The sequence below is a fragment of the Zingiber officinale genome, chromosome 5B (assembly GCF_018446385.1).
Source record: "Zingiber officinale cultivar Zhangliang chromosome 5B, Zo_v1.1, whole genome shotgun sequence".
NCBI lineage: Eukaryota > Viridiplantae > Streptophyta > Magnoliopsida > Zingiberales > Zingiberaceae > Zingiber > Zingiber officinale.
In genome coordinates this window covers 5,972,829-5,982,868 of record NC_055995.1, presented here as the reverse complement: position 1 = coordinate 5,982,868, position 10,040 = coordinate 5,972,829, and the positions used below count along the sequence as shown (strand labels likewise).

Here is a 10,040-nt window from a genome sequence, read left to right as displayed (position 1 = left end):
CCAAACATGAAAACATATGTTACATTAATGAACCTTCCCTCCCTCCCAAATAAGGAAAATATAAATATTTTACTTCCCTTCCCTTTCCCTCCCTTCCCTTTCCTTTCCTTCCCCTTCCGTTAATGAATCTTCACTCATCTCATCCAAACATAGGGTTAGACATAGGGATTAAACCAAAACAAGACCTAACCTAATTTGGTTGGTCACACCAAAAATAATCTTGGGGTTCCAACAGCCACCACGCCACATGTTGCCAAATGCACCCTGGCCAGCGCGGTGAATGCCTCCGCTAGGAACACGAGGGATATGTTAGCCCAGGACTCGGCAGACGTCTGGTGGCCAGCACGCTTGGAGACGGCGTAGGACTAACGGGCGTTCTTCGATAAATTGGATGTCAGGTAGAGGGACATTGGCAGCCGCCATGAGGGTAATCGAACGGTGGCGGAGGGGTGAGGGTAAGCGAGCTCGACTTAGCCTTCGAACGGAAATGGACGAATCTGCGAAGGGCAACGGACACAGATTATATATCGAGTGAGATGGAGAGAAGGGTTTTGATCACAACCGCTGGTTGTACTTTAAACGGTCCATAATGAAATCAGAGAAATAGGCTCAGATCCGACCGTCGAGTCAATTCATGGTAGAGGTAATTCCATATTGCAGAGGTATTAAATATGTTAATCAATAAAATATATTTGACAAAGAAAATGATAAATCATTAAAAATAACATTCCGATAATCATTGAAAGATGTCATTCAAAAACAATGTCAAATATAGCAGCTAAGAAGACTATATCACAAAGAATTAAACAAAGATTGAAAGAGTAATAAGTGATATATAATATAATTAACTATATATTTCCTTTAAACATTATCAAGTTTCATGTTGTAGCTGATGGAGACTTTTGAGTGTTCAATTTGATCTGCATGCTACGTGACGTCTTAATTATTATTATTATTATTATTATTATCAAAAAGTGTATATTAATCTCCTAAATCATCAGGTGGACCCTAAAGGAGTGTAATTATCGCAATTTAAATAAGACATTGACCTCGTGTGCGCACGGCCGTCCATTCCAGAAATGGAAGTTATACTGGCCGTTGGATCTTTCCAGTTCTTCCAATACCAGGGGCAATGTGTCAAACTTTATAACGGTTCAAATCTCGACGCCTTCTGTTTCTTCCCTGCATCCATCCCTCCGAAGAAAACCCGAAGACCAAGATTTGGATTCCTTCTCCCTGCGGTGCTATTTCCCCTCTGGCGATCTCCGAGCTGAGCGGGGGAAGCGATGCCTATCTTGTAGCAGGTGGAAATCTCTCTTCGTGCAGTTGCTATTGTAGGCTGCTCCTCGGATCTGGGACCGCGGGGGGGATTTGTTTGACCAGTTCGGGATGAGAAGGTAGGAGCTGCAGAAAGATGGGGTCTTGCTTGCGGGTTGTAGCGTTCTGGCTGGTGATCTTTGGCTGGTCTTTGTCATGCGGCACTACTGATGACCCTGTCGATCTCCGTCGAGCGTAAGTTTGATCTCTTTTGCTGTTTTTTTTTTCTTTGCTTTTCTTGTTTTTCGATTCATTGGGATGTCCGTGCGCATGAGATTGAACGGAAGGGAAAGGTTTACAGTCGCAACTTCGATTACTTAGGACATTCTTTACTCTGCTATATGACAACGGCAATGATTGTGTCTAAATACATTACGTAAGGGGCCATGTGGAAGATCTCTTCTTTGGTCGATTATGTAGCCCTCCTTATTCATTTGAATCAGAAAGTTCATTCCTTCTCTTGCTAGCAAATCAAACAGAATTAGTAAAGATGATACCCTGCACCTGTGCACTTGTTAATTGCCCATCTGGAATATAGTTCTGACCACTCCAACATGAGAACGTCCTGCAGTTCCATTCCCAGAGGATATCTTGGCCGTATACTGTATTATCACTAGCAGTGTGTTATCTCTCTCAAAAAAGCTTAATTGTTTTGTCCTCTCATTCTCCACCCAACTTGGCTGAAGGATTTCGTTTTAGAATACCTGCATCACCCACACTCCAAAACTTTTGGTATTCTTCTTGTCTTTCTATACTTGCTAGTATAGTTCAAAGGACTAGAGTTTGATTGTTTTCAGCAACTTCCATGCAGTGCAACCCCATTGTGGGTGGGACTTATCTTCTATGGCATGTTCCTCAAGCTGTGGAATGATTTGATGACTTCTCTTCATCATTTGAGTTTTTGTTTGATCCCCAGGCTTATTTTTTCTTGCAGTTTCATAGGGCTCACAGACAGATAAATATTCTAAGGGACTTCTAAAAGAGATATAATAACAAGTGGCAAGCCCAACTATTTCTGGCACTTTTACCATTTGTAATAAATACTGACATACTCGATGATTTTTTTTGGAAATAATTTTACAGTTTTATCGTGGTTGATTTAGTCAAAGCTTTTTCTTTATCTTTGGAGTCATAGCTTTATGTTGATTATGCAGGTTTCCTATCGTGGAACCAGATTCTGAGCATACAAAGCTTCGTATTGCAAGAGAGGGCTTGGAGGCAATTAAAAAAATTACAAATCCTATAGCTTCTGTTGTGGTTAGTTGCAACTTAAATATGAAATTGAAATGAAAATTCATAAAAAGGAAGGTAGGAACTAAGGTTCATATTATTTTTTGTTTTAACTCCTAGTTTGTGATTAATTTACTAATTCTTGGCGGCTCTTATTTACCCATTTGAATGCAATAGCTTTAGTCATTGTTGCTCCATATTTAATTAATTTTGCTATTCATTATTGTCAGGAAACAAATTACAGTAAGGATTTGAGTAAGTTCACAATGGAAATGGAAATGAAAATGTATTAATTCCTGAAACATAATGGTGTATATTCATGTATCTTTCCTAAAAGATGGAAGATCATCCATCTGATCACATCGTAACGTGTGATTGCAGTCACTACTTTTTCTTAAACAAACTCTGTTTTTGTAGAATAATTGTTCTCTTTTCAATTTGTGTCATTTTCCCAGCTGCTTGGACTGCACCAATCTGGTCTAGCTTGTCTTGTCAATATAATTTCATCTCCTCTAGTTTGTACCCATCAAGTTTTGACTTTTTTGGACTATATTTCTCACTCAAGAGAATTTTGCAGTATAAGCCTATCATTTTATTCACTCTCCTAGTACGCTCACACAATCATTTACCTTTACTGTGCCATGGATAATTCACACTCTCTGAATATGGATATGATCTTAAGAATCTAATCTCTCTCTCTCTCTCTCTCTCATTTTTCACATTTTTCACATTTTTCTAACTAGAACCATCTCAGGTTATTGGTCCGTATCGTTCTGGCAAATCCTTTCTTCTCAACCAACTTCTATCTCTCTCTTGCGACGAAGGTGCATTTTCTATTGTTTCTCATTTGGTTATTTTGTTAATAACTGAAGACTAAGGTTATTTTATTCTGCAACTGTCATGTGCAGGTTTTGGTGTAGGGCATATGCGAGACACTAAAACCAAAGGTGCATAAATACTAATGGTCTTATATTTGTCTCTCAAGTGTCAGCAAGCTACTTTTTGATGTCTTATGATAGTCTCAATCACTTTATCCACATGAGTTCTCTCGTTTCTTCCAAGATATAATAATATCCCTCATGACTATTCTTTGTAGGAATATGGGTTTGGGGTACGCCAGTTGAAATGGATTTTGATGGAAGAAAAATATCTGTCTTGTACGTTGATACAGAAGGATTTGAAAGTGTGGGGAAATCAAATGTTTATGATGATAGGTAATTAGAATATTTCTCCGTCAAATACAAGTCATATATTTAATTATTTGTTTGATTTCTGCAGAATCTTTGCTCTGGCTACAATTATCAGCTCTGTGCTTATTTATAATCTTCCTGAGACGGTTTGTTCCCAGTCTGTTGGAAATTTCATCAGTCTATAATGGGGACTAGTAACTTTGCAATCTGCACTAGATTCATTTGATTCCTTTTTACATGTAATCCAGTTTCACTCTTTTGTTTTGGTGGCTCCTGTTATAGATTCGTGAGGCTGATATATCTCGGTTATCATTTGCTGTTGAAATTGCAGAAGAGTTTTACGGAAGGTCTGCTTCTGGATTATGTTAAATAGAAAATTTTAAAGTTTATTGAAAATTATTGGTTTTTCATTCCTGACTGCTGCTTCTTTTTCCAACTGGTTGATTGTTTGGAGAAAAGGGTAAAGGTACTATATTGTTACTTACTATCCTATGCTTTGGAGGAGATATTTCTTGTAGTTATTCACGGTGGTGCCTTATAATACAGGGGCAGGATGTTGCTTTTGAGCCTGCTAAGCTCTTGTGGCTTATCCAACGAGATTTCTTGCGTAAGTTTTCTTTATATATCCTTCCATACTACTAATGATAATATATTAAGTTGTTCACATAATGTTTGCATAATCATACTTATCCTACTTGCAGCTTTGTGCTGATTATGATTTTAGAAGAGAGCAAAGTGAGGTGTCCTGCATTAATTGGAAATACAAATATGATGAATAGTTGGCCATAGTTTATGGTTTATTTCTTATTTTAGTATTTAATGTGAAGTTAATCATTGACTATTGTATTGTCATTGCACTACCATATATGTCAACTTTGTCATAATTTTTCCCTTTTATGTCTGTATTATAATTTTTCCTTTCTTTAACTTCCACAGCTGTGGCAATGTCTCTTAAATCATTCAATATTTTAGCAAACATGTTTTTATTCCAATTATACAGAAGGAAAGTCAGTACAAGAAATGGTGAATGAAGCCCTCCAGCATGTACCAAATAAGAGTGGTCAGTCAATTCTTACTTGTGACTTCATTGGTGTGTGTTTGATATTCAAATGAAACTACAAGTTATCTTAATAACTTATCTTCGAGTTATTTCTTGATTTTCAGGTAACAGAAATATTGATCAGGTATTGTAATTCAAAGGATGAAGTCAAATTTACATGAACGAGCATGTTTTGTCTCCTTTTACCTCAGTTTTCCATGTTTCTGGCTTTTCTGTTGGCACTTTCTTTCCCCTAGTCAAGTGGTTGATGGACTCATTCATCTTTACCCTCCATTTTCATGTGGTCAATCAGGTAAATCAAATTCGAGAATCGTTGAAGATAATGGGTGATAATAACACTGCTTTTAGCTTACCACAGGTAATCTATTATTAAGTTTCCATGACCTATCACTGGCACAACTGTTTTTTATATAAATGGTTACATATCCAAGTTTACACTTTTCTTTGCCGTGTCAACATAGTTCTTCATTTTTACATGAAATATCATGTGCATTTCACTTGGTTTTGCTATGGATTAATGTGAAGTTTGAAGTTTTATTGCAATCACCTATTTGTTTGACTTGATCTTGCCGTTGTTGACATATTAAACAATAAAAAACACCTCTTTCAAATGTGCTTAAATCTGTGTGGCCAATCACATGAGGATTGGCAATACAATTTATTGAAATATCATATTTTTTTTCCAATTTTCCTTTTGTAGCTGTGTAAGCGATGAGTCATCTAACTTAGTAGTGTATTGTTGGTCAGAACTGAACTCAGAATTTCATTTTTGCAATAAGGTAACTTTGATAAATATGTTTCCCGATTCACATACCTGCTACTATCAATCTCATTTTCAAGATTCATTTTTATGTTTGCAACTACTTATTTCTAACTTACTAGAAAGATTTGAATTTTTCAACACAAATTAGGTAGTACCTTCTAGCTGAAGGTGTACTCTCTGTTATATCTGATGCATTATGAAGTTTTCATGATCATGTTGTGTTTCCATAATAGTTTGGACCTGTGTGGTTATTTGCTGGTTGATTAATTGATTGAGAGTTCAAAATGTTGAGCTGATTTTGTGTTATTTTATTTGTATTGCTCATCTCGTAACTATATCATGCTCTCAACACTGGGTTATAAAAGTATGTGCATCTAAGTCAAATCATGTTATATTTCAATTTCATGGTTATAAAGGTTATGAAATTGTTGGCAGCCTCATCTCCAAAGGACTAAACTTTGCGATTTGAAGGACAATGAATTGGATCAATTGTATGTGAAAAAGAGGGAGCAGTTGAAACAACTTGTTGCATCAATCATTCGCCCAAAGCTTGTCCAAGGAAAATTTCTAAATGGAAATGATTTTGTAGATTTCCTGGAGCAGGTGGTTTTTCAGGAACTTATTATATGTATGATACTGTTTTTATGATTGGATAATTTGTGTTGGCTAAACTGCGATGCTTTTTGAAACACAAGCAAAGTCATGTTTGAAAAATTCTAATACCTTGGTTTCTTGACAGATTCTTGAAGCATTGAATAAGGGAGAAATTCCATCCACAGGTTCTATTGTTGAAGCATTCAACAAGGCAATTCTAGAACGTTGCTTGAAACTGTACAGTAACCATATGGACAGTTTGCAACTACCGGTAGAAGAAAAAAGGCTGCAGGAGGTTCATGAAGAATCAAAGTTCGAAGCAAAAAAGTTGTTTGATCATCAACATTTTGGTCGGAATCACGCTGAACAATCAATTTTGAAACTCGACGATGAAATAAACAAGGTAAACATATAACAAAATTATGGCAATTCTAGGGGCCTACTGATCTAGTTCAATTCAAACAGACAGTTCAAAAGAAGTGTCGATTAACAGTCACTAGAAGCCTAGAATCACAAATCTTTTTGCTTGCATTTGCCCTAATTATGTAAAACATATATAACAAAATCATGGCAATTTGATGGGCCTCCTGATCTAGTTCAATTCAAATAGACAGTTCAAAAGAAGTGTCAATTAACAGTCACTAGAAGCCTAGAATCACAAATCTTTTTGCTTGAATTTTGCCCTAATTAGTCATTCAATAGGAGTTGATGACGTATTTCAGTATATGGTTCTATCTATTCATGTAGTAACCTGTTGAATTTATTTTAGTGCAAACATATACATTGGTCTTCTGGACAATCCTGTCTGATGGCTGCATGTTAGCATGTCAACTAGGCAACTAAAAAAAAAAAACTTAAGCATGCTACTAGCGAACTTAGCCAATGGGTAAGTTGCCTAGCATGCATTAAGTGTGAAGTAAATTTTCACTTAATAAGATAGATTATGATACTGCTCTCCATTTTTTGTTTTCTGGTGGCCGATTTTGGTTATGCATAGAAAATTGATTATCGTGAAATGTCTCTCCTACGCATATTGAAATTTAATCTTGATGTTTCTCATGTTTACTATAATAATTTTTTATATTCACTTATGTAATGGCCATTACCAGGTTTTGAGAACATTGATTCTTATAAATGAACATCGGTCATCAAAATTGTGTGAAGCTCAATACACAAAGTGTGAGGATAAAATGGACAGTCTTCAAGTTATGAGACTCCCTTCCATGGCAAAATTTAACAATGGTTTCCTTCGCTGCAATCAAACTTTTGAAAGAGAGTGCATTGGACCTTCGAAAGAAATGTATAAGAAGAAGATGACAAAGGTTAGATTTCGACCCATCAATTTTTATTGAAGTTTACAATAAAATTTGAGACGCATTAGTTGCAATTAGTAACTTATTTCACTGCAAAAAGTAGACAAATCAGTTGGTATATCATTACTCTTTCTTGGTCCTATCCCCTTCAGATGACAAAGTTATCAGTGATTCCATTGAATATATTTTTCTCAACTTGTCGACTTTTCTTCAGATGCTAAGTAAAGCTCAATCCCTCTTCATCAAAGATTACAATCAGAGACTTTGTAACTTGTTGGTGGCTTTCTCACTCATTGTGGCGATAGTGGGCCGGTTCATCGTCAAGTTTATATTGTTCGAGCTTGCTGGCTGGATAATGTTTATTTTCTTAGAAACATACACAAGGTTGTTCTGGTCATCAGAATCACTATACTACAACCCTGCTTGGCACGCCATTATCTCTACATGGGAGACTATAGTCTATAGTCCTATTCTCGACTTGGACAGGCAAGTTTCAGGCATTTCTATTCGATACCGTCTCAACAAACATGAATCATTTGCCTGTTAAATCGAATGCAACCTTTTTAATCGATCATTTTCAGATGGGCAATTCCAATTGGTGTATTGCTTCTGGCACTGCTCCTATACTGGCGTTGTTTTGGTAGGATGAAGCATGGCTCTAGTTGGGTGTTGCCATTGTACAATAGCCGCGATGAAAGTGGCTCCAACCATCGAAGATCGGACTAAATGCACACTCCAAATGGACTGAGCTTGCTTAACCAGACGAATCTGGTACATTCATCAAGGAGGGGACATTGTTTCTGGAGATGCAATCTTAAAGCTTCATAGTGTTCTATAGATGTTCCTCAGTGTGGTGCAAATTGCTTGTCATATGGGTGTTTGAGTTGTCATTTTAATCCTTAATTGTACCAAATAAACTAGTAGAACATGTTCACCGAAACAATGATGCTTTGTAATCTTAATTATTCATTAACTACTGATGATTAATGTCTGAAGTATTATATTTAGTGTATTTTGAGACTCAAATAATGGATACGAGTGATAAAGCATTCAGCGTAGCAGTAAGAGAATAAGAGTTCAAATTTCAGATAAGATGAATATTTTAGAGATTAATTTTTGAATGTGTATAAGTTGTATTATTGCAAACAGCAATGTTTGATTATCAAACATAAGAATAATTTTTGTAAGGTAAATGGGAACATTGCATTATGTTGCTATGTGAAAATAAAAGTATTTGAACATTTGTATATAAAATTATATTTTAGCACAATATGAATATACTGGATAAAGAAAAAAGTCATAATTAAAAAAATAAGAATTTTTAACTCGGTTATCTTAATTTGTTAATTTTGATTAAAATTATCTCCAATTTTATTTCCATGTTATATTCTTAAAAAATTGTCAAACTCAAAATTTATAATATTTCTATATTACTTTACATTTAAATATATATTTTAAAAAATTAATATTATATATTTTAAATTTTATATAATATATTTTTTTATCAAGATTACTTTATTTATTACCTGATGTATCTATTTATTTTTATTTTTTAATAATCTAAATATTCAATTTTAATTCTAGAGGCAGTTGATTCGAGGAAGTTAGGTTGGTATATATTTAAAAATAAATAAGTAAAATGATAAACTCATCCTTTGGTTGTGCACTGTGTTTAGAGGAAAATTTTTTACAAATTCATCATAATTAGAGATTGAATTATGGATACTTAGGTAACAACTTAGATATCATGTTGTTGTACCATAGCCCGAGGGCTGGTATATATTTAAGCACTTTGAAATGTTTACTTTTTCATCTTTTTATCGAACCGAATAGATAAGTTTCTAAAATATTCAAATCATGTATCACAGTTTCAAAATTATCAAATCATGTACCCACTTCCCGTTTTACCCTCGTTCTCAAATCAATTCAATTGGAAAAAAAAAAACCAGTCAACTAATTTTTTCAGTCAAATCGATTTCTTTCTATTCAAAAAATCTATCAGCCAATTTTGGTCCAAATTAGTTGATGGACCTAGAGACCTCATAATGATATAAAATCAATTCTTATATGTTCGTCTAGTTCTTTTTATTGTAAAAATACTATTAAATATCAATTTGACTCAATATATTGATAGTACTGATTTTTTAAACATGAATTAGTTTTTCAAATATATTCGTGTTTAAAAAACATTATTCTCAATATATTTGATCAAATTGATATTTAATAGCATTTTAAATGAACTGGTGAAACTAAATTCTATGAGTTCTATAGTTATTATAATTATATCTATAACCTCAAACATCAATTTGACAAAATATATTGAGAGTGATAATTTTTTAAACACGAATATGTTCAAAAAATTAATTTGTGTTCAAAAAATCATTGCTCTCAATATATTAGGTCAAATTGATGTTTGATATTATTTTTATAATAAGAATAACTAGATAAACATATAGGAATTGGTTTCATGCCATTTCGAGGTCTCTATATCCATTAACCAATTTTTGTTAAAATCGGCTGCTAGAGATCTCGAAATGACATGAAACCAGTTCCTATGTGTTTGTCTAGTTCTT

At 34.5% G+C, this 10,040-nt stretch overlaps 1 protein-coding gene across 1 annotated transcript; it reads left to right on the top strand.

The window, feature by feature from the left end:
• The first annotated feature begins 1,169 nt into the window (after window positions 1–1,169).
• LOC121984012 (guanylate-binding protein 4-like) lies at window positions 1,170–8,454 on the top strand. Its single transcript, XM_042536763.1, has 17 exons — window positions 1,170–1,512; window positions 2,472–2,574; window positions 3,302–3,371; window positions 3,456–3,494; window positions 3,644–3,761; window positions 3,826–3,883; window positions 4,020–4,084; window positions 4,197–4,203; window positions 4,284–4,344; window positions 4,738–4,797; window positions 4,902–4,921; window positions 5,090–5,155; window positions 5,996–6,163; window positions 6,300–6,557; window positions 7,264–7,476; window positions 7,682–7,953; window positions 8,049–8,454. Exons 1-17 carry the CDS (start codon window positions 1,415–1,417, stop codon window positions 8,191–8,193), a joined length of 1,821 nt encoding a protein of 606 aa, XP_042392697.1. The 5' UTR covers window positions 1,170–1,414; the 3' UTR covers window positions 8,194–8,454.
• The last annotated feature ends 1,586 nt before the right edge of the window (window positions 8,455–10,040 follow it).

Coding starts and splice junctions, on each gene's coding strand:
- LOC121984012 (XM_042536763.1), top strand. CDS start 1,415: ATGGGGTCTTGCTTGCGGGTTGTAGCGTTCTGGCTGGTGATCTTTGGC. Junction 4,345..4,737: donor TATCCAACGAGATTTCTTGC/GTAAGTTTTCTT, acceptor CCAATTATACAG/AAGGAAAGTCAGTACAAGAA. Junction 7,954..8,048: donor CCTATTCTCGACTTGGACAG/GCAAGTTTCAGG, acceptor GATCATTTTCAG/ATGGGCAATTCCAATTGGTG.